The sequence below is a fragment of the Xylocopa sonorina genome, chromosome 3, assembly GCF_050948175.1.
Source record: "Xylocopa sonorina isolate GNS202 chromosome 3, iyXylSono1_principal, whole genome shotgun sequence".
Classification (NCBI taxonomy): Eukaryota; Metazoa; Arthropoda; class Insecta; order Hymenoptera; family Apidae; genus Xylocopa; species Xylocopa sonorina.
The window spans coordinates 2,181,907-2,206,093 of record NC_135195.1 but is presented as its reverse complement, the minus strand read 5'-3'; the positions used below and the strand labels follow the sequence as shown (position 1 = coordinate 2,206,093).

The window sequence follows — 24,187 nt, the reverse complement described above, 5'->3', positions numbered from 1 at the left end:
GCAACCGACAGAAGCGGACGTTTCCGATGGAAAAGAGGCAATCTCGCCTTGAGTGGTCGCGCGGTAACTTCGGGCCCGCGTACTTCTGCGTACACCCGTTCGCGCGATCCAGACGCGATGGATTCTCCGACGGAGTTACGGGACCCGAGCCGAAATGCGAAATATTTCTCTCGCGTTTCGAAACGGGCGGGGAGTAGATTCGGAGAAGTTTTGTGATTGGGGATTGAGGATCGTTTAGATTTTAAGCGATGGCTCGGATTGGGGATCTACACAGGAATCTTGGAGTTCGAGTTTCTTCGATTGAATTTTCGGATGATTCTCTTACTGGTTTTTCGGGAGTGGTTCTTTCGCGTCGCGGCTAAAAAGAGTAAATATGTAAAACGCGGAATTTATTGACTTTACATTATCTTTGCAATATAAAAGATATTAAATGTTGGAAATGAACTTTGTTAAATAGGACGATGCAGGAGAATCGGAATTTTAATATGAGAGTGGTAGAAAAAAATGGAACAAAGTCTTGTAAAACGCATATCATATATTTCATAGTCTCGCAGTTGGAGAAAACTTTGAATTTTTATGTCGAGTTCAATTATTACTGTGCGATCTGTCGCGGTCCGATTGCTCGCGTGTTATCGAAATGTTTGATCATTCGAGTGACAGATCAACGAGCGTCGGAAAAAAAGAGTTTATGTAAAACGCCTAGCTGTGTGCTGTCGCTTTAAAACTTCGCTTGATATCACTAATTGATGCGCTTGGGATCAGGTTGGCAGTTGCATAGTCCTTCCTTCAGATATTTCTTCGCGTATTGTGCCCATTTCATCGCTCAAAAACACTTTACACATGCTCGATCTTCGATTCGTAACAAAAACATTCATTATCTCCCAATCTTCCATTAATCCAAGGATATATCTCTGTTTCAGACCAACGATCACGTTTTAAATCCTTAAGTTTAATTATTTCGAAGTGTCGCAGATGGTGTAGAACGATATTTTTTTATTCCGGTCCTTTAAAATGAAAGTCGATAGAGGAAGATATTTCGCAAGAATTTACGCTCGAGCCTTGTTTAAAGTAATAATGATATTATTGAGATAATTAAACGCCGCAATCATTTCGTTTGTACCACTTTCATTCTTAAGGACCCGGTTTATTCGTGTATTCTTTGTTATTTTACAATAAGTCAATAAAAAAACAACGGAACGTACGTTATGGCTAACATTTTCACTAGCTAGGAAGGTACGTATATAATTGTTCGTGACGCAAGCAGTCGATGTTACGAATTAAGCACATTGTACTCGTTTCAGTGAACAGGCTCAAGCATACGTCCGACATGTGCGGCGCTTTATCACTTTCTCGATATTCTTGCTGGCTGCAGACTCGAATCGAGCAATTTATGCGCAAATGTACCCTCACAGCTAATCTGCCGTCGATTATGTCGCGTTGCTCGATACTGCTTGGTCTGAACCACCGACTTCGCGCGCTCGATGATGACTTCCGGTTCTTTCCATACGTGTGTGGCCTGGCTCTTTATAAAACTAGATAATACTGATAATTCGAGCCTCGCTCAACTGGTCCGTACCTAATCGAATATTCTTTTTACAGTGAACACGTTTTGCACGAGGGCGATTTAATTTTGGACTGAACATGATTATGATACTAATTTCGATTTATTCGGAACGATATTTTTTTCCTAATGTTTAGAAAATTAAGTATATTATAATGTTTTTCTTTGGAAAAAGTAATTTACTGTGTGATCTTAGTTTTAATGAATAACATAAATGAAATAAAATGAATAATTTCGAAGTAGTAAGTCAACTCTGGCAGATGGTATCATATTTTGTTCCCAAAAATTAGTGAGGTAAATTTCATATGTTTCTTGCTTAATTTGTTGCTTTTAGCTGAAGTTAATATTTATTTATTGTTCTAAATCCAATTAAGGAATATATTATCTTTTTGCTCCGTTTGTTTGAGTATTATTTATATAAATTTTGAAATTACCGTAGGACAGAATGACTACACTGAAATTATATAAAAAATAGAAGGAGAAATCGTTACGATAATTACAGAATATTACATACTAAATTTTACTTTCTTTCTCACTGGCATACGATTTCCAATCGGATTAAAAAAATTTTATTGCAATATTATTATTTAATTTATAATGTGCAATTCAGAGTAAAATTGAATAATCCTCGCACAAACTTCCCTCCGTCTAAACTGCAGTTGCCAAACCAGGTATATGCTTAGTATACAGGTATCATTGTTTCACTACAAATTTCTTCGACGTACCAACGTTAACAGAAGTTTAGAAACAAGTTTCATGGATCTTCGTGCTGCATGAAACGTGTTTCCATAGACGGAGCTCGAAATGTCGGAACGGCAGTGAATGCATTAAGACGAGTGGAAAGGTCTCTCTTACCAACGCTACTTTTAACTCATTTTTTGTATTTTGTTCAATCCTTCTTGCACTTGTCCCTTCGCCAAAATTTAAAGCCACTACTTTGACTCAAAATATAATTTTTGATTTATCAAGAGAAAATATTACTAATTATAAGTGAGGAAAATGTAGTCCAGCACAGTGTCTACATATTTAAGAAGTTTTTTATTTATATAGGTAATTTCCAGAATAATAAGGTTTTGCTCTAATAGAAAACATGTCGAAAACATACCATTTCTATAACACAGTTTTAGTTTAAAATAGCATACAAATTAGAAAAATGCCCGATATAAAACGAACAAGGTACACAAAATTCCTACTAACAAGATTTAAATACTAATTCGTCTATGTAGTTGTAAAGAATGTTTGGCTTCAACAATACTTGCGGTTTTTCAGAAGTAAGCGTACAGAAACGTAGGAAATCTAACATTGGTTGCAGATAAACCTTTCTGACCCCTCTTAAAGAAATGCAAGAGCGCGCGATGCAGTTTCTGAGGGTGATCGAACTCCATCGATACGTATCCAGCAGGAAATTGATGGCGCGTGGTCCGCGTTTCCTCTGTCGACGTCCCTGCACACGCCGCTTCAAGTGGCCCACTTGCACGTTTAGAAAGCATCGATCGTGGAACACGTTTACGGAAATTTGATCGAGCGTGCACCGATTTCTCGTGCACGTGCACCCTCTCACGCGGCCAGGATCGGGGTGAAAGCTCTTTTTTCTGCCTCGAATCGACGCAACCGGGAACAATTAGGCGGTACGTTCTTCTGTGAAATTTTAGAGAAACGTTTTGACTGCAGGGAGAAAGAGCCAATCGCTTTTCATTGAGGCCGAATTTGAAGCTGGATCTTTTGTTTCATCCTTTGTATCGATAAATCGGTTCTGGTTACTGAGAGGTTTGATAACGTTGATGGTCCGCTTTGTTTTTTTTTTTTTTTTATTACTGATTTAACTAATATTTTCGTTCATTGCAATTTACACAATCGTTTAAATGATTAGAGCATATTACGATTTTGAAAAAAAATTAAGAATTTCCTAAGTAAATAAATGTTTTGCATAAAACAACTTACAAATATATATTACATTTATTTCTATGGAAAGTAATTGTTAAGAATCCTCTCTTTTCTTAATACTCAATATCAGTGTCAAATAGTTAAATAATTGACCAACAAAATTGAATTTCGTACTCCAATCGCAAAGCATATGCTTTATATATTTTATGCATTTTATTGTACATCCTCTGTCTAATTATATATATTTTGACATAAAAATACATCTTTAATAAAAAACAAAAAAAGAAAACAAAAAAACGTATGCAGGAGAACGCTTATTTGGTTCGAATATCGTGGTTGTTCCAAATTTTTAAACAGTAATATATAATTAGTGGAAATTTTTGTGGTACTTACGAGAAGCAGATATAAAATATGAAATTGATGATTACGGATTATGTAAGAAATATGTATTTTAAAATGTGCTGATGGAAATGAAACGACAGATTCGTTGAATTGAAATTTAACATGTTCACCGTCCATTGATTTACATACCGGTCAGACTAGTCTGAATGTACGCAGCCACAAATCATTTCACAGCGACCGATTCGACGCTCACCTGCATTTTTATTATACATTCTGTGTACCTGTATAATTTGTTTTCCTTATAAAATTCGTACATGCATATTATAATACGTATGCGTCATGTAATGTATCGTAACAAAGTTTAACCACCAGTGACTAATGAGAACTAATTAATTGTAGAAAATTTTTCGCAAGAAACAGGTGCAAGAAAAGCAACATATAAATGGTGAAGAAAAACTAACTTTTGGACAGTGAACTCGTAAAATTTTCTCTTCTCTTCAAATTTCTTAATTCTTTTGTAGTTCAATCCATCCAAACACTGAATCAGAAGATATGTCAAAACTGTATGGCTTGTGTATTTCTATACTCACCTATTAGGTCTGTACACATTATTTTTATTACATTTTGATTATGCATTCCATGATTCCAGACCTATTATACGCGATCAACATACGAAAAGTGAAATCGACTGATGTTAAACTGGTTCTTTTGATTACACGAATTAACTTAAGAAGTAAAAGATATGCACATATTTTGAATCGCACCTTGCTACCTTCTTCTACTAGTTCACGATTCAGAGGTTCATCTATTACATTATGTAACTCGCTGGTGGATTCTTTCTTCCTAAATCTAACATCTTTAACACTTGGACGTCAGCAGAACTAGTTTGTCACATCGTTCTACTTTTCAGCGAAATTAAAGAAACCCAATAATACCATACTACTCCAAAAGCCAAATACAAAGGCACAAGACGAACGGTTATGTACGAGAACCGCAGGAAGACTAAGAATCCGCCAATTGAGTTCCTCCATGTATCCAATTTACAACTCTTACCCACATCCCCGGCTTTAAAATAGATGTAACCGATTCAGCAACCAGCACCATCCACTAATTTCTTCTCCCTGATTCCGATAGCTCAACGTACCGCCTAATTTTTCCACTTCCGTCGACGAGTTCCCTTTGAACAGATCTGAAACGGGTGGAAGAACAAAAGCGCAAAGTCGTGGCGCTTCTCGTGCTCGTCTCGACCAGGGAGGATCACCATCGATAAAACAGAAACCGGCGTCCGTAGCGGCGCGGAAAGAGTCACTTTCAACAGGATCAACGCTGCCAACCTTTCCCCTGCCTGCAGCCCATTCTCTCACAACGCGTCCAACCTACCCAATTCACTTTCTCCACCCTGTATCTTTCTCTCCCTCTCCTTCTCTCCTTCATTCTCTACCCTATTGTTTAGTCGTTCCTCGCGCATCCACACGACTGCGTCCATTCTTCAGCGATAATATAAAAGTCCAGGTGTTGCGCGCAGCGCCAGGTGTCATGGGGCCATTTTTAACCTGGTGACGGGGCGTCGCGGTGCTTGCCTCGCGCCACCATTCCGTGGCGCAACGAACGTCGTCGGCCCTTCATCTGAGCACCTGTTGTATCCGGCCGAGGAGAACGGACAGGAATAGTAACAGCGACCCGTTGGCACCCACGATCTCCGCGGAACCGTGATGCAGCTCGGCTAAGCTTTCTCCTGAAACACCGTTACGTACACTCAAACACCGCTAACTTTCGATTACATTGTTCTACTAGGCATTGACAAGGTTTGCGGGGGATGGTGTTGTTTGGAAGTTCGTCGAGAGCGATATGATTTTGATTTGCATGGAAACTTTAACGTCTTGGCGATGTTCCGATCGCATACATTGGAGATTTGATCTAACGCGCCTGTATAGCACATGCTATATTTCTCTGTAATGCGTAAGGTTTATAACGGTAATGTCAGCTAAAGAATTTAAATTGCAATAAAAGTGAATCGCTATATTTTTAAAGGTCAACATTTTACTAATGTTATATTTGGATACAGTCATTGAAAGCATGGTAGTATTGTAGGAGAAAAAGAATCGGCCGATCGGGTTGTCTAGACTGAAATTCGAACTCGGATTGTGCGCTAGTTAGGCTATTACTTTAACCAATTAAGTTATCCATTTTTATTTCGTTTATTCATCAGCATATGTGGTTTACATTTAATACATCTTGTTTTATACAATGAACTTTGACTCTATTCGGGGATATTTGGCGATAAAAATGAAGATTTCCGAACTTTCAGGCCTGAGGATTTTGTGTATTGTCTGTGATAGGTGAGTAAGTAAAATTTTTATAATATAAAATTTAGTAGCTTAATGTTTCGTGTTTTTTTTTGGAGTGGAAGGAGTGTTTACTATTTAATTGAGGCTTAATTTATGTTGGTATAATAGTTCTTACATATTCAGGGCCGACTGACTCTTCTTTTTTTTCATGAAAATATAAACAATACCAGATGTACATATACAATCAGGAATGATGAATAATATATCTTACAGTATAAAATATTCTGTAATGCGTAAAAAGCACTGCACGGGTGGATTCAGGACGTAAAAATGGTAAATTATGCGTTACGACCTTGTTCTCAAGTTATTATAGTTTTTGTATCGGCCTAACGACCGTTCCTAAACGTTTCTACGTATACAGAAGTCTCGACGAGCATGTTCCGTAAGTTTGTGTGTAGGTTGCACACAGGCTTTTCGTTTTTTTTTCAATTAGAATTCACAGATACCACTAGCTCAAGGAAAGCATAAGTTGTTTCACTGAAAGCAGAATATAATTTTTCGTTCCATATTCGTAATGCAACTAGAACACATCTGACAGTGTAAATACGATCAGCAAATTTGATGGTAAATCAATATTGAATTATACTGCATCTGTAGGTATGTACAGTAACAGTCGACATACAATAAAGTCTATATGTATAGGCTGTTAGTAGAAAACAAGGTTATATCGGATGTATGCCTGGGTGGATCACTTTTTTACAACTTTTGGTTTTCTGCATTTGCTGTTAAACTGTTACCAATATAAATGAATTGGTATTTTTACTTTTACATATTGATAAAGTTTAAAATTCTATTAGTGTTTTAAATGTTTCGTTACAGATGTTGCTTGCGTTTGTTTGATACGGGCTCGAATTGCAGCTGTATCATTGAAATCGGATAAAAGATCGAACTCTGACAATGAGTATTAATGGATTGCACAGAAAATGTACGCGCGGTTGTGAAATGTAGGTTTTCAAACTTTGACTGGCTGCAAGCTACGAGTAAACTTTTTTCCTCGTGAAAGCACCGGTTGTATTTAGCACAACTGAAGAACGAATCGCGTGTTCGTTTTTCCGCTCAATAGAACTGTGAATTGTAGGTCTTCGTGGAGTCTACTATCGCGAATTCCGATATAACCGGTTCCTTTGTAAACAGTAATAGCTTCGAAATAGAGTAAAATAATTGAACTGTAAACGAATCAAATTGAATATCCTTTGTCATGCGCATTCGTTACTACAGTCTCCTTTATGAATTCAATTTGTTAATTAAAAAGAGGACACCCATGAAAAATGAATAGAAAACATTTCTCGTTAGTCAAATATGATTCAGATTGAAGTGTCATCGTAAAAATAAAATATTTTTTATCCCTTTCTGATCTTCCTTCAGATTTAAACATTTTTCATATTCTTGAAAAACCATGAAAATATGATTTCTTTAAATATCGCGAAAATTTCTAAAACTTTTGATCTAGAAACACTTTCTCACGCTCGTTGTGAGATTCTCCGTCTCTCAGCTAACGAAATTTCTAAACGTCTTATTTATTACACAGCTAATAAACTTTCAAGTTTAATGTACAAGTTGAAATTTACGGGGAAGTTTATTAACGGCAATAAGTTCTATTTCATGGTAATTTAACAATAGCGTCCCGATAGCTACGTTTTTTACTACTGGGTTTACTTCTTTCGTCACGCACATCTGTACTTAAACGCAATATGCATGAATATTGCATGATATTTAACGTTGACCACGTGAATCTCATGTTGACAGTGTTAAAAAGATCCTGGTATTGCATTCATAATTTTCAACGAAAGCTCATCGAATGTAAATCAACGTATATTATTAACTTTTTTTCTAACTTTTAAAGTAAGTTTGAATCGGATTTGAATATTTAATTATGAAGAAATGAAATTTGTGTAATTAAAAGTGGAACAATAATTTTAAATAATTGTATATAGTTAATAACTTTTTATCTTAATATACTATATCTATGTATAGTAATATATATTTCCCTTTTTACAAATTTCATTTTACATACACCAATATGTGTGGTAGTAAACGTAAAAAAGTAGAGAATAATTTTTGTTTCCTAAAAGAATTTTTTTGTTCTTTTTTTGCGACAGAGTGATACAAAGTGATTCAGAAAATATAAAACGTTAAATATTCATGAAATCTATAGATTCTACGTGAGGTATCGAAAATACTCCGTTGTGAATGTTCAAATTCATCGATATAGTGGTTGTAGGTAATAAATATTGCATTCGCTATAACTTAAATCTAACCGTTAAACTTTTCACGGTTACAGAATGTCGACGAAATACGTTACGTTAAGGGAATGAAATTCCCATCTGTATCTACCACGTAGTGCGAAACGATGAACTCTGTTGAAATTTGAGTTGCAAAATTGCGATTCGGTTGAACCTACACGATGCGCCGTGCATTAAAATGACCAGCAATGAATAACTGTCAGAAAGACGAATGGTTACTTTGCTGTACGATTTAATTCTGTAAGTTTGTTAAATATTCGAAGGCTACTACTTTTCCAGTTTAAATTTAGAATAAACTTCGTATAATAATCGTATTGACAATGAAAATATTATTCATTTACTTTGTGCGTGTGTTCTCTACATTTGAAAAATGATCTTGCAAATTCTTAATTAATTCTAACTATCATTAATGTAATTTTATTTAATACTAACACAATAAATAGATGTAGAAGAAATTAATAGAGAAGTATATGTGGTGTAAAAGTATGTAAAATGCAAACGATGAAAAGTTAAAACACTTATTTTCCCGTGCAATAATATTTGAAAGTTTTAACCATTTTTCCTGTAAATTTATGAATATGATATATTTCGAAGCTTTCAGAATTTTTAAATCATGTAACGTCTACGGTGCACGGCATATTTAATTTTTATGTTTCACCGGCGTCGGTATTATAAATTTGTTCGTTCCCAGGAATTTATTCTTTCGAGCCACTATTACATTATATGTTTTTAAATTATGTTACGTATATTATCAAGAACGTTCTACAAATTTTCTGCAAATTATGTACACATAATTCACCTTCCACTTTACCATACATTTAAACCTTTCGTGGTGCAAAGTTCCGCATATTTTTTAAACTTTTTACAATTAAACTTTTTATACGTACAAGACTTTTTTAAGTTACGATAATAAATTTGCTGGCCCATTAAATCTTAGACGAACAAGTCATAATTTCATGCATTTTTGTAGCGAAAAATATAGCAAAATTATTCTATGATAATTCTTTACTACCAAATGTGAAGATTATCATAAGCATGTAAATAATTCTGAGTTAAAAATTTGAAAAATTGTATAAATGTTTCTATTGATGCGAATATTCAAATATTCGAATAGAACACTGCAGCTTTCAAAATTATATTAAGTATGGTAACCTGACTTGTTTCAAGTATCAGTAAATAAAAAATTAGTTACTATACTTTTACTTAATGACCTTTCCAATACTGTAATTTTGTATTTGCAAACTCCAGTGAGGCAAGTATTACTTAGTAATCTAAGAATATAAGCGTAATCTGTAGTCAAGCTTCGCAAAGAGAATTAATAAAAAAACAATATTTTTTCACAATATTAATCAATCGTAATTGATGATTCAGATCTAATCTTTCATCACCCATTGTTGGATTATTTCAACATGTTAGCATAAAAACAGAAATGAATCTTCTATTAAGAAGTAGAATTCTGAAAATAAGCAACGAAGGAAACCTTGGGATCTAAAAGAAAAACACATGTAGACTTCGCGTTATTATTTTCTTTATGCGAAAGTAGATTCAGATTTTCTGTCGAGAGACTTCACTTCCTGAATAATTTTTGTAGCGTCCTTCTAAACCTAACGAATGCAGACTTGTTTGCTTCCAAAGAATACTATCAAGATTTTATTTCTTAACACGTTCTATGCCGGGCAAGTTTTTGGACGTTTTCCGTCCAGGCCGCGTGAAGTGTACACGCCCCACGCTTTACGATTATACAGTTTTATTTTTGACGTATCTCTTAAATTTGTACAACAGTATGAAGATCATTATTATTAGGAGAAGGGTATAGTGTTTAAGATGCATCAGACAACAAAGTAATAAATATCATTTTTAAGGAGTTTACATTAAAATTTGTTTACGTTCTTTATTTTACAATGAGAATATCAATTGGCTTGAACGGAAAGTTCAGCTTGTAAATAATTGTTGTATAGTAAATAATTTCATGTATAGTGAATATACTATAATAAATATATTATAGATTAAGAATTTAACACTTGATAGTGTTAACACCGTGCTAGTATGGTGCTGCCACGGCAGCCACGTCGACATATTGTGCTGTCTGGGAAAAAAATCTAGCCACAGTCTATGAATCCGAAATTCTCAAACTCAGGCTAAATACTTATCAAAATATTTATGCTCACCGTTCAGTACGTGGACGTGAACAGTGGCAGGTTGTTCGGGCATAGTGGTGAGATGGCACGTGTAGTTTCCGCTGTCAGCTGGTCCCACCCTTGCTATGCTGAGAGTCGAATTGGCCCCCTCTTCCATTAGTTCCGTTTTCACGCTGGAACATACATAAAGGATTGTTCAAATTCGAATCTTCTCGGGTGTTTCAACTTTTATTGTCCAGGGAGAAGTTCGAACTTTTATTACTCAATTTTTTAGAGTTTGCCCTGCAAACTTTTATCTCTCCTATCTTTATCACCCCCCCCCCCCCTCCAAACTCTTCTTTTCACTTTATTACGTGTTTAATACTTGGTTTTAGTTCCTTTTCGGTCCTTTCCTGCGGTATTATTTTTCCTTGATCGTGTTTTACTTTTCGGAAACAAAGTTAACTGCAGGGATTATGAAGAATTTTGAAAATTTCTCAGTGTCCAAGAGAAGCAAGGATGGTCCGTATGGAGATAAAGAGTTTTGCAATATCTGTTTGTTCTTTTCGTTTTGCTGCTTTATTGTTATTAATTGCTGGGATTACGCCGCAAGGGAAGTTATTCCCTTTGTCGTTCGCCTTTTCGCACTCTGCGAATACTCGTTCTTTGATTCTTTTTCTTCTCTCTGTCATCCTTTTTTTACGGAGTGAGCAGTTATCGAACATTTATTTAAAAAGACAGACGCTGTTCATGCATGCGCAACACTTAAAAGATCAAGCATAAATATTTTTATAAACAAATGGAATTATACAGGTTTTGAAATATATACGTATTAGCTTAAATACTGATACAACTGTAGAACGCTCATAAGTATCATTATTGCGTAACGGATCTGCCATTTGGTCCGTCTAACAAGAAATTATATTATTTCTTCGGAACCACAAACGTAACGACAATTTAAGAGAGTTCTGTATGATTGTACGATGTCACGATGTAATAAATCATAAGCGTAGATCGTTTCAAGATTGTATATGTGGCTACAAGAAAGCAGTTGCGAAGCAATTACATTGAAGCAGTAAAACTAATGAACCATCATTTTTGTCTTTTTGTGAGGTACGATTACAGTTTTATCCTATGGACTCGCGTTTGTGGTGTATAAGTAATTAAAGAGAGAAATGCTTGGCTTGAAATTTGTAATAAAATAAATAGGGTGAAGGAGATTTCAAACCATCTTGCGTAATAACATGGAAAAAAATTTGTGGATCGTTAACCGAGGATCTCCTTTCTTTTCACATTGAAATGATCTAAGTTCAAGCGGCTATAAATGAAAACGATAAACCTTAAGACTCGAACTAATAAAACGCAGAATCGTCTGCGAGTTATGGCTTATGCATCATAAAGGATTTAATATTCATTTGAAAGGACCTTTGAGGAGTACGTGAATGTTCATTGAATGCTCGTTTGATTTTTTCTTATTGTGATTCAGTTTTCTTTCCCTTTTATGAATCTTGCAGCAGCAGTGGTATTAAAATACAATTGTTATCTCTATTGAATACATCAGGAGCTATTGTATTGCTTATACCTATGAATTCAATTTCATTGCAATGTGTTTCATTCAATTTCACTTCTTTCAGATAATTTTTATGCAAGTTTGTACAATTTTAAAAGAATATAGAACAAATGAGCATTCTATAACGATTATTTCCATTATATTTCATTATATAACAGAATTGTGACTTCCTAAAGTATCGTGTTATACAGAAATTAGATTCCCAAAGTACGATATTAAATAAAAATTGAGTATTTAAATTTAGTAACTAAATTTTCGATTCTATTGGATTCCATATTTCTATTCCTTAGAAATCACTCCTAAATTCTGAATTTTACACATCCTAGTTTTAATCGCTTTATTTTTAATAATAAAATATATAATTCCTGTCCGATTGCACATTAATAACACACTTTTTATCCAAGACATTGGCCCAACTCTGGCAGTAAAAACCGTGATCCCTGTTTCCCGTCATTCTACGTGAAATTCAGAGCAGAGGGTAGCCTTTAATTGAAAAACTTTGCTGTAATTTGTCCGTTCGTTATCTCCGTTCTAGGACGATTGCTCGTTGATCCATGGTGTTAAGCAACCTCGATCCACCCGCCTGGTTTCTTTCAGTTTCGTGTTAATGTACCGGCAGCTGGGACCTTTTCCATCCCTTTCCACACCTTCTTCACTCCTTTTTATTTGTCTTCATTCAGACATCCTCCTTCTTTGCCTAATTGCGTTGCCAGTCAGGATACGAAACGCGTCCTCTTCCAGCTAATGGGATTAAACTTCCACTGGGGCTGTAAATTTATCCACGATGCACTTCGCAATTTTAACACCGTGAAAAATAGTCTCTCGCGAACGGACCAGGCGGGCGTATATATAATAACCGGGATTGAATCGTAATCGTGTAAACGCGTCTCGACGAAATAACAGCTTTATCGCCCTGGTTATTGTTTCCATGTGCAATTTAACGAACGTGTTTAAACTATTCGTTCAATCGAACTTTATTGAGGTCAGTTTCTTCGAATTCTATCTCTTGAGCAATACCATTGGATTGTGTTATGTCCGATATTTCGCCTTGCAGGTCCTAGTTCGGTCAGGGTACACGGCATGGCTTTTAATGTTGATTGTAAGTGCTTTTATTAGTTATTTATTTTGACATTGAAGTGAGTGTGCTCCTTGGTTGATTAGTTGACATTCTCTGTGACAATCTGGTTTCATTGATTATTTGAAACTGTTTTATTTCTACATTTTTGCAATTTATATACTAAAAGTTGAAACAACCACGAGCCAATGGGCTTGCTATTTGTGAAGTGGTCGCTACCTTATAGAGGAAGTAGGAACACGGAAAAACTGATCGGGATAACCGTCTTGGGGTTACGCGACCAAACGGAACGGTACCTAAGTGTTTTACACTTGTGGTATGTAATAGGTATTCAATTAAGGTATTAAAAGTGCGAATTTCTACAAATTTCAAGGTAATCTTTGAGCTAGTAATTCCCGTATGTAGAAAAATTACGTAAGGAAAAAAGTAAGTAATAATTGGGAGTTCTCAAAAACAGTTGGTCATACGCGTTCGTATTATAAACTTGGTTTTAAAGATTAGAAAGGCGATTCTTTTCGCGATGCGACAGACTGTTCAAGGATTTTCTTTAACAAATTTCTGTATTCACTTCAAATCAATGTATTCCGCGTATTTTTAATTCCCCTATTGTGACGAACAAGGGAGCTGAGAAGGGATGAATATAAATCCATTCGCATGAACAAATAGTAAATAAGCAATCTATATGTATATATTTAGTAGTAGCGTAAATAATTCATACATATGGAATATAAGTATTAATATAGATATGCAATATGCATGAGTGACGCAGTCGCACTGCTTTCTAACTTTTTCAGTTGGATAGCTGAATATCGACAACAAAATTTTATTCTGTATTAACTTTTTATATTCGCATATATTTAAATAAAAGAACCTTGGGCCATTTAGCTGCAGACTTTTAGAAATTATGTACGATACTTAGTGACAATCTCGTTCAAAATTGTTGATAGCAAACTTGTCAACAAGTTACGCGAAGTTGTTTAATTATCTAACTTCTTTTTATTTGGAGTTATAACTTGGACTAATTTGAAACTAATTTGGAATTATAACTTATTTTTATTTTTACTAAACTTTTAATTTTTATAAATAGTATTATCTTACGTATATGTAGAAATAAAACTAAGTATACACGTAAGTAATGATAGTAAATGTTACAGTCAGTTAACAGTACGAAAAATTTGTACGAAGTACTTTCTTCAATATCAGTCGTAAGTTTGATTTTTGAAAATAGAAGTAATCTATTTATTCGAACATTCTGTCGTTTTATTACGTCTTTAAACAGAAAATAATTAATGATTATAATTATGTGAAAATAAGATGCTGTCTTTATTTTAATGATTTGTGGTCTCTGTTCACATCGTCGAGAGATATTTAAACTGCGTTTGTACTTGCACTCTTCTCTTCCTTACGTTGTTGAAAAGTTGATTTTACTTTTCTTGTTCTGCCGCTCGAAATGTTAATCGCGTGACCTGAGTTTTGTCCGTTTGTCGACTCGCTTTACTGTGCAGAGGGTGGATACTGATTAGTTTTTGCCGAAACGATGCATATTACCAATCAGCATGCTCTTAGATAGTCAACCACACCCTCTTGTACGTCTATAGCGCGTCTTCGTTTGAAGAGGGTGGAAAGATTCAGTCTCATCGAACAAAGAGATAACAATCCAGTTTTTTCATTTCCTCTACACACCCGTCAGACAAGTGTCCATAACAGAAATAGCGTCCAAGAAGTCATTACCTTCGAGTCAGGATTTAGCTGTTACTTTTTGTCACACATGCCTGCTTTCTACATTTTCACTTTCCGATCCTTTGTTGCGTTGTTCCATTGTTCAAGCTAAGCTTCTTGGGTTTATTACTTGCTACGATCGAAAGTTAGAATACGCGGAAATCACGTGCGCGTCACTCGAGGATAGCTTCGGTACCTGAATTTTTAACCATTTCCTCAACATTTTCTTTAACGTCCGTTTCCTTTACCAATTTCGTAAGATTACAATCGACGAATCCGTTTGTCCTAATGCTAAAACACACTTCGAAGCTCTTCGCATCGTCAAGGGAATTTTCCCAAGGTCTCGACTGCGGTCCAAATCCCTTAATGTGTAAACGTTGTCCCATTACGTGCGCGTGTTGGACTGTCACTGAGGAAATATCGCGTTTATGGCACGGCACAGCTATTAAGAACGCAAAGCTAAATTTTTTTAAATACATTGTCTGAAAAGTTGCGATTGTCGATACGAAATTACTAAGAACTCCACGTTTTCTGTTCCTTTGCGACGGAGCAATTATGACAATATGATCATGACATAAATTTTTCTGTCAAAATTAGACGCACCCATTCAAGTTACCAATTATAATGCTAATGAAGTTACGAACCGCAATATGATTAAACGCAACGATACGTTTCACCATACTTCGTTTCACCACTTTTTTCTTTTTGGACTCGGCGTTGTATATGGTCTGTAATAACTAGACGGTTCGCGGCCGGTTGATGGATCGCGTTTCCCCGTCAACGTTCCAAAAGGAACAAACGTGAAATTAATTAATATGTTCACGCGGGTAATACGTTCTCTGTTACATGGAAATTACGTCAAATTAAGTCGAGCAGGTTGACGAATTGAGATTAATAACTGAAGGGGGTTGTAACTTTAAAGTCGGACGGATGGACATGTTTTTATTTTCGTACTTCATGTGTGATTTCTTACTCCATTTCTAGTATCTAGATTCTCAGCGATTAAGGGTACCGAGACAAGGCAGACACAGGGATCGGCGACATTTTTATTCGTCGAATATTTTAGTCGAGTTAATTAAAAACCAGTTATCGAATAGCTGTGTTCGTTAATAATTCGTCGGTTCGCGGAGAGGTGGCGGATGGTTATTTTCCCGGGGAAAAGTAACGAGCGGTAAAACGATGCTTCCTGCGGAGACGTGTTTACGGTTTGCGGTTTGCACGGCCCACGTGGTTGCCACGTACGGCGGGGTTGAAGTGGTCGTACCACGAGGATGCTTCGAAACGAGAGGCCAAACCTTTATGTGCGCGTGCCTCTATGTGCATACTGGGTGTGCAGGGCAAACTAATTCCATTTACCGAGAGCCAGCGTGTCTAAGGCCTGTATGTAACTTCGTCGAGCAGTCGAAGCTTCACCGACAACATTTTCGTGACGCGAGAAACATCTTCCGCCGCGTGGTTACACTATCGTTCAAAAGTTACGGATGTGTATCCTTGCCCCGCGACGAGGCTGCTTTGCACCGAACCAACGATTGTTTTTCTTTCCTTTCTATCAAGATTAAAGGTAAGACTAGCGGGGCTTATGGCACGATTGTATGAGATTGTTATGCTATTTCGAGTTTCATCAGGATTCATCCTGGCTTATTCGTTTGCTTGTTTTCGCGACGCAACTCGGTTGATTAAATCGTATAGCTTTAGGATTGAGAAGTACAGGATATTTGATTGTCTCTAGAACTAAAGTGCGTAAGTATGTTAGGGAGAGGTCAGAAATTCTATTGTATGGAAACGAAGTTAGCGGAAATTAGTACTCGCAGGAAACTGTATTGTGCAACTTCAAGGTTGCTGCCCATTTAATGGCGAATGTTAGAACACCGTCGCTGAACTTCTAAGAGATAATTTTAGAAGCCTAAATAAGATAAAAGATAAGAATAACTGAAGTTGCGTTTGAAGCTTCATTTTTTAAAGAAGCGACTTTGAACATTTCTCTCGGTATTGGCTTTATCTTTTCTCGAAGCATCGAAATGCTCTGCGTACATGTTATGTACCTAAGTGATTTGACGATGAACATCCGTTGATTTTCAAGACTGCCATAGTTTATACGAGATCAGGAGGAGAACGGGGTGCGTTTGCAGGGTGGAAAGGTAGTTCGAAATGTTGACACTGGATTATAACTTGGGTGTAACGAGCGTAACGCTATTCGATCGCAGCCGCCCGAGAGAATTGTAGGCCGCTGTACGTTCAGGTGGCTATCGTATATGATTTATAACGAGCCGAGCCAGCACGATCGCTCGTATCCGTGACGTACCAAGTCGCGTGCACGCTGATTTTGGTTCGCAATCAGACACTGCGAATCGCGCGAAAGTTCGAAAGGATGTATCAGCAGTACATCGTTGGAATTCGAGTTGATAGATTTATGTGAGTATTTACGAAAAGATGAATGAGCAGAATGAGCGAACTCACGAAACCTAACAACGCGAGGATTTGAAAGTCCTGCCGGATCCGATTGAAGCATATCTTAGACATGATTTAGTATCTATCACAGTGTTATAAAATGTTGCGCGTAGTTGTGAATCAGGATTTCATCGCTCGATATTGCTACTTCTGCGATATTGCTGGTATTCGACAGATCAAATATTGAACTTTGGAATAGCGTTGGAAATTCAATAGATATCGATACGAGTTTAGGAAATATGGCGATAAAACGCGTATTTAAAAGCTCTCGAAAAAGAAGACATAAATTTTTTGGATAATCAAAGAAGTAACGAAAAGGTATTACTATAACGTCTTTCAAAAGTGAGTATAGAGACTAAAATATAGCTGATGTTTTAACTCTATTCGAAAATGTTGGAACGTTACATTCACATGAATTTAAACAATTCAATTTTTAAAATTAAGAACATTTTTATAATATATTATTGTACAAATTTTCTACGAAATAGTTTATATTTTCAACATTAAACGAAATACAACATATTTTAAAATAATAATGTATTTTCATATATTAAATGAAAATTATCTGTGAAATGATAAATCAAATATATTTGTTTGTATAAGACGAGATTTAATTCAAGGAAGCATAACTGGTCAAAATTCAATCTTTTTAATCCTCTCCATTGAAATTACCTTCATAATTCAAACCTATTAACTGGACGAACTTTTTTCTTTTCAAGTATTACAATTACAGATAAACCTTGTTCGAGGCGCTGCCGGATGACAGACATTTTAAATTGCACGGAACAGGATAATAAATTCTTCTGTTTTCTCCGACGTACTTGGTGATGCGCGTCGGAAAGGCAAAATTGAATCGACTTCAATCGAGGAGAATACATTTAGTCCTAGTAACCGACGTGATCTTGATCGTCGAACCAACGTGAAACTTTGCAATTCTTTAATATCCGTCCAGATGCACCCGCCGAGTTTTTCTTTGCGAACATTTCCATCGAAATTAGTTCTGACTTCACGTTTTTCCCAGCCGGATTTTTACGCGTGTTCGACGGTATTAGGGAGGTCGATAGATGCTCCAGATTATTGAATGCTTCATTGCACTTTGAGGAATGAAATTTACACATTTTTTTGTTGTTTAGTAAAATTATCAAAACAAATTATGATTTCATTGTTCTATTTGTACACAGGTAATGTTATTTCATAGTTTATCAAAAGCATATATCTTATAGTGATTTCCAGCTCGAATAGTTGCTTAAGAAAGCATTAAGTTTAAATTGGAAAAAAGGGATTAAAATGACAAATGAATATGCGTAATTTTCGAAAATGTCTATTTAATTGCTATGCTACCTGATTATATAGATCAATAATATCTAAGAAAATTTTTAATTAATTTTGAAGCGGTTAATACCGATATATTTTTATATAGTATAAACAATTGCAAAGTACATTACTGCTTTTATATAATAATTATTACTGTGTACATTTTTCCTTTTAAATAATTCTTTTGTGAAAAGCTAAATCTTCTTAAAACATTTCACTTTTTAGCAACTCTAAGAGGAAACAGTATGACTCTGAGACTCTCGAGATTCCTTTGATACTTAACTCGTTAAGAGTGGAAGTTTGAAAAAGTTTCATGCAACTTAACGATCCATTAGTATCGTTTAAGAAAACATGGGGAGTGGTAACAAAATATAAGGGTTTCAGTTACCTGATACCGCCTCTCGTTGTGTCGTAGTTCAGCACTCTGTTCCCGTGAAGCCATTGGACGACCCTGTATTGCACTTGCATCGCTATGTGACGCACCACGCACAATAACTCGATAGTACTGTCGGCCTCGTAGTACTTGTCCCTCAGCGGTTCACCCAGAGCGTCCACTATTTGGACGGACGGCGCTGAAATTGCATTACGAGACGTTAGGATGGTGCATAAGCTTTGGTTGGGATTAAGTGGTGTTGCGTCCTTAACTTCGCCTTGCGTAGTTGCTTTACCATAAACTTGCTTCTATAATTTTAGGAGGGCGACCATTTTCGCAACGCGACAGGAGGGTTGATTCAAAAAGCGCGAGGTGTCTTGTCTATACTAAAATAAGAAAGTTATTTCTTCAGTAAAGAAGAGTACTGATTCACCTTTTTTACCCTTAACTTTACGTCACAATGATAAAACGAATTTTCAGGGAAAGATAAACTTCACTTTTAATACGATCTTAGGCCAATTTAGGTAACGTGTAGAATTTCTAGTGAGCTATAGAAAATTGTTTGTTTGTTATAAAAAATCTAAGCAACTATTTAAAAGGATAACAAACGAGATATGAGTAGTAGGACTAATAAAACAGTATAAGAATAAGCTTCTTTAAGCTTTTACAGGTTGGAATGTTAGTACTACTTCAAGCTTTCTGTCGTAAGCTATGTTCAGAAGAATTAGTATCCTAACGTTTCGCCAACATCGTAGTTAACGTCGTTAGGGAGGACGCGCTGATACTGGTATGTGTCTTAAATACTGACATTTATTATTCTGGGACGTCGATGACGTTCCGCTTGATTATTCAATCAATACCTGGTTCCTTGTAGAAACAAGATACACTGATACTTATATCAGTCGAAATGTTCTTCCATACAGAATATGATGATACGATTTTTTATTCGTTTATATTTGTATCGTTAGAAATGAATGTTCGACAATATTATACTATTTTTTTTTTATACATTTTATAATAGAATTTAGTGAAAATTCTGATGTCAGTTTTCTTATATTTTCGAACGAGGAAATCGAAGGGATATTTATAATACAAAGTGTGAAATAAATGGAAACGCATCAGGTATATTGTATAGTTACTGACTTTTATTATAGAATGAAGGATGAAGTAATTTAGTTGCACAAAGCTCACTTTTATTAAATCTAGAGAAAGGGAAAACGGTTAATTTTATCGACAGCGTTACTTCAAAATTAACAAGAACAATGCATCTTCTGGTTTAACCTATCATTCTGCCTATTCATTGCCAAGCAATCGTACCGACAGTCTGTCAAGCTTCTACAGAGCATAAAGAATAATATTGATTCGTTTGACGCAAATCGAACCGACCCAGATACGACAATGGACGGAACCTAATATTTCACGGGGCCAATAAATACTAACAATACGTCGTTGTTCATGCGTAAGTGCGCTTAACGACCGAGGCACAATTCAGATCTGATCTTTTATCCGGCGTCTTCTGGACCATTTCCAATCCGAAGTTTATCATGGAACCGCTACGGTGGCCCAAGAACCTGGAAACACCGAGCGAAATCACGAATGGGCGGGAAGGGTTCGACGCCGAGGTACGTTTTTCGATTTTCCGCGCGTACAGACCCGCTCACCGCGAGACGAATACAGATTCCGTCGCTTAATAATGTCGGATAACGCAATGAATTACGGTGCCGAGCCGATTTCGTTGGTTCTATCGACGACCAGCGTATTACACATTTATGGCTGGGTCATCGGGTTTATGGCGCGAAGTGCATCCCTCGATGAGAATTTAGTGAACGAAGGGTATGGGAGTATTTTCTAGGACGAATGAAATATCGTTGATCTAAGGCAATAAAGATGATGGCCGCGTATTTTGATCGAATTCAAATCATCTTTAATATCCTAGGATCGTAAATGAACAAGTGATTTGGATATTTCGTTGGAACGATTCTGAAATAATTGTTCATGATATCTTTGAATTTTATTTTTCTTTCTATCTGTTGGATTATATTATTTATTATATGAGTTAGTATAAAATTTTACTTTATCACTACTTACATTTATTTTCAACTATTCCAGTTTGCTTAATGTAACTGCCCTAACATTTGGAACATTTATGCAATTGTATAGGTTTGTTTAAAAACATGTAACGGAAACATGGCGTTTGTGAAATACTTTTCATTTATTTATAATACATTAATATTGTAGTGAAATAATTCAACTTTATGTGCAACGTACGAGTGTATTTATAGAAATATGTAAATATATGAAGTATACTACAATAAATGCGTTATAAAAAAATATGTTATTTTCTAGCTGAGGAGTAGTTGATTTAAGAGTAGTTAAATTTATGCTGAACAATCTCCAATACCATTCGTACACTCCGTTTTGGAGGCTCTAAAAACGGAATTGTTGGCTTATAAACGATCTCGTTGCCATATTTTATACAACGCTCGTCCCCGAATATTTCATTTCACAGGGGCAATAAATATGAATGATGCATCGCGGTAGTGGTGCATACGTGTGTCTAACGATCAAAGTTCGATTCAGAATCTTTTCCTCCGCTCGTTGGATTGCTTCCAGGTTTGGAAGTGCGGGTACCTTGGCGAGATGCATGTGCGCTGATCGCAAGGAGTCACGAGGAAGAAAAATGCTTCGAACGCACAGAGTGTCTCAGAGAATAATTCTGAAGTTAGTAGCTTTTACACAAATTTAAAAATAATGTTGCATTTTTTAATCATCTATGTTCTCAAGTACCTGAAAATTTATCTATAAACAAGTATATCTGTTAAACAATTTATTTTATCTGGATACAATTGTTATAGTTTATTAAATTGCTTAATAAATACATTTGACTGTAATTTAATTAAACTATTCAGTTTAACGGATGAGAGGTTAAGATCAATATCACGCGAGTAGTATCATTGAAAATATCTACAGTTGTAGAAGTTTCTGCACCTTTTGAAATTCGTAAGTAGTAAGTTTCGTCCCTGAAACGACCTGTACAAATCGTAACGTTCCTCATGAATACTCGCCGGAAAATGTTCTTCCGTGGCAACTTTTCACTTCGCTCGCCCAGCTACTGGATAGTACAAGATTTACCACGTTACACCGCGTCGACCGTTCTTTCCTTAGTTTTTCCTAGCCTAGTTCTACGTAGAATCAAACGTAATGGAACTGGGATACGTGTACGTTACCAAACAGCATGTTTTTATCAAACGCTGGTTAATAGAAAAATATTCACTGAATCCTGTGTACCACTGTTCTTATCAGTCTTTTGATGTACAAGCAGATATTCATTTTTGATATATTTCTACAAATTTTGTTCTTTTGCAATTCATGAAAAATTTATTGATATGCATTTATATATATATGTGTTTTTAATAAATTCTTTAAATAATATCTCTAATTGTTTAATGGATTTTTTTCTATAGAGTTCGACTTTTTACTATCATATCTCGCGTGAAATTTGTAAAATACTTTTATAAGTTATGAACTATATTTTTAAATAATATTTACTGCCAAATTCTACTATGTCAATTTATATTTTGTGTATTTTACAAATTTTACGCGAGATATGATAGTTATTCGAATACTTGAAACACTTAAATGTACTACTTTGATCCGACGGCTTTCTTCTTTTATTTTACATAGATTGTAATATTTCAGTGCGAGAGAGCAATACTTTCTTTTCTTTAAATTTATTCCTAACACTTTTAAACCGAAACATATGCATGTATAGATTTAAAACAGTAATTTATCACGAATAGTAGTTTGAAATATTGAAAAGTAACTTTTTCAAACTGAAGTACTGATCAAACATTCCCTACAATTTTTCCAACGTTTCAACTTCGTGATTCATTGATTCTTTACCTAACCTGAAACGATATCTCATCTCTTATTTTGAGATCCCATGAATATATCATTCTTCTGCAGCCACTGAAACCACCTAGGAGATGTTAGCTAACATTCAAGCATAAAAGGCGTGAGAAAATTCGCAGGAATATTTTAAATTCGAGACGACACACGGAAAGTAAAGATAGGAAAGAGAAATGTCAGAATACTTAAGCCCTCGATCACTTAAAATGTATTTTCATTTCATTTCAGTCTTCCTTTATGCAGACTATCCTCAAGATCTTCGTATAAATTTTTCCACTGTGTATTTCGTACTTAAGAATAACACTAAAGTGTCGCATAATGAGAACTATACTCAAATGCTTTTTTAAAAACTAATTAGATGGTGCTTTACCATGAATTGAATTTACTGCATTAAAATCTCTTGCATTGGAAAATGTACTATACACGTTTTCTAAATTTACAGTTAAAAATAAGTAAATAGTACAGTAGCGTTATATTCTACTGTGTGACATCAGTTATTGGTATGATCTAAGAGAAATAGGTTTAGAGTTACTTTGAACGAGTTAATTAATTCCCAGCGCAAGGTGCTAAGTTTATATCAATGGAAGAAAATAACATCTGAAAAGAATTCTACTATAACCATTGTAAATGTAACTTACATGTATCTCAATCTATATCAGCACAAATAATTTCTCATCGTTCCATATTATTATTATATATTATGATAGAAACAAGTTCATTATTTTTTTCAGCGTCCATATATCTATCAGAACTTCCGCCCAAAGAATTTATGAACTTTTTATACGATATTCTAGTTTTACTATATACCTGTGCAATACATTGACAAAATTTGCACGCAAACCTTTGGGACGCGCTGCAATAATATATTCCCCATGCTTGTTCTCTTATGACTTTCTTCTTTTTATTCGGCGTTACGCAGATAACGTAACGTTTGCTCATATCAGCGGCCATATTTAGTCGCAGCTCTCTCCACGTGTCGTCTAGCGGCAACACGATATCCCGTGGTAGCTTCCTCGAGATTATCCTGCGGGAACCTTTGCCAAATCCCGCAGGCGGTCTAAACACGTCGGCCCTGATTCATGCTTGTCCGATGCTTATCGATTTTGTCCTGGATCCGTCGGACTCGCAACCCCCGTAATTCTTGCCTTGAAATCTCCTATCTCTCGTTTCTCGCGTCGATTTTTTGTTGTTACGTGCACTGCCTGTGATTTGTGACGCGTCACGTATACACGATCGGCTCGTGGGCATAAAAGTCAACTCACCGACCTTATGTTTATTTTCGAT

General features: G+C 35.7%; 2 protein-coding genes across 4 annotated transcripts in view; one reads left to right on the top strand and one right to left on the bottom strand.

Annotated features, from left to right (window-relative positions):
• Positions 1–13,533, top strand: part of LOC143433449 (uncharacterized) — a 125,723-nt gene extending 112,190 nt beyond the window's left edge. Inside the window, exon 3 of the mRNA XM_076910785.1 lies at positions 13,514–13,533. The gene's annotated coding sequence lies outside the window, so the exon portion shown is untranslated. The remainder of the gene's footprint in view (positions 1–13,513) is intronic.
• Positions 5,339–24,187, bottom strand: part of LOC143422491 (limbic system-associated membrane protein) — a 331,439-nt gene continuing 312,590 nt past the window's right edge. For 2 of the 3 annotated variants that reach the window (XM_076893174.1, XM_076893176.1), the window contains exons 6-8: positions 19,010–19,193; positions 10,547–10,689; positions 5,339–5,522 (exon numbers count right to left, since the gene is read on the bottom strand). In XM_076893174.1, coding sequence (XP_076749289.1) covers positions 5,410–5,522; positions 10,547–10,689; positions 19,010–19,193 — 440 coding nt within the window. In that variant the 3' untranslated portion in view covers positions 5,339–5,409. The remainder of the gene's footprint in view (positions 5,523–10,546; positions 10,690–19,009; positions 19,194–24,187) is intronic. The other variant, XM_076893175.1, reaches the window with a different exon arrangement.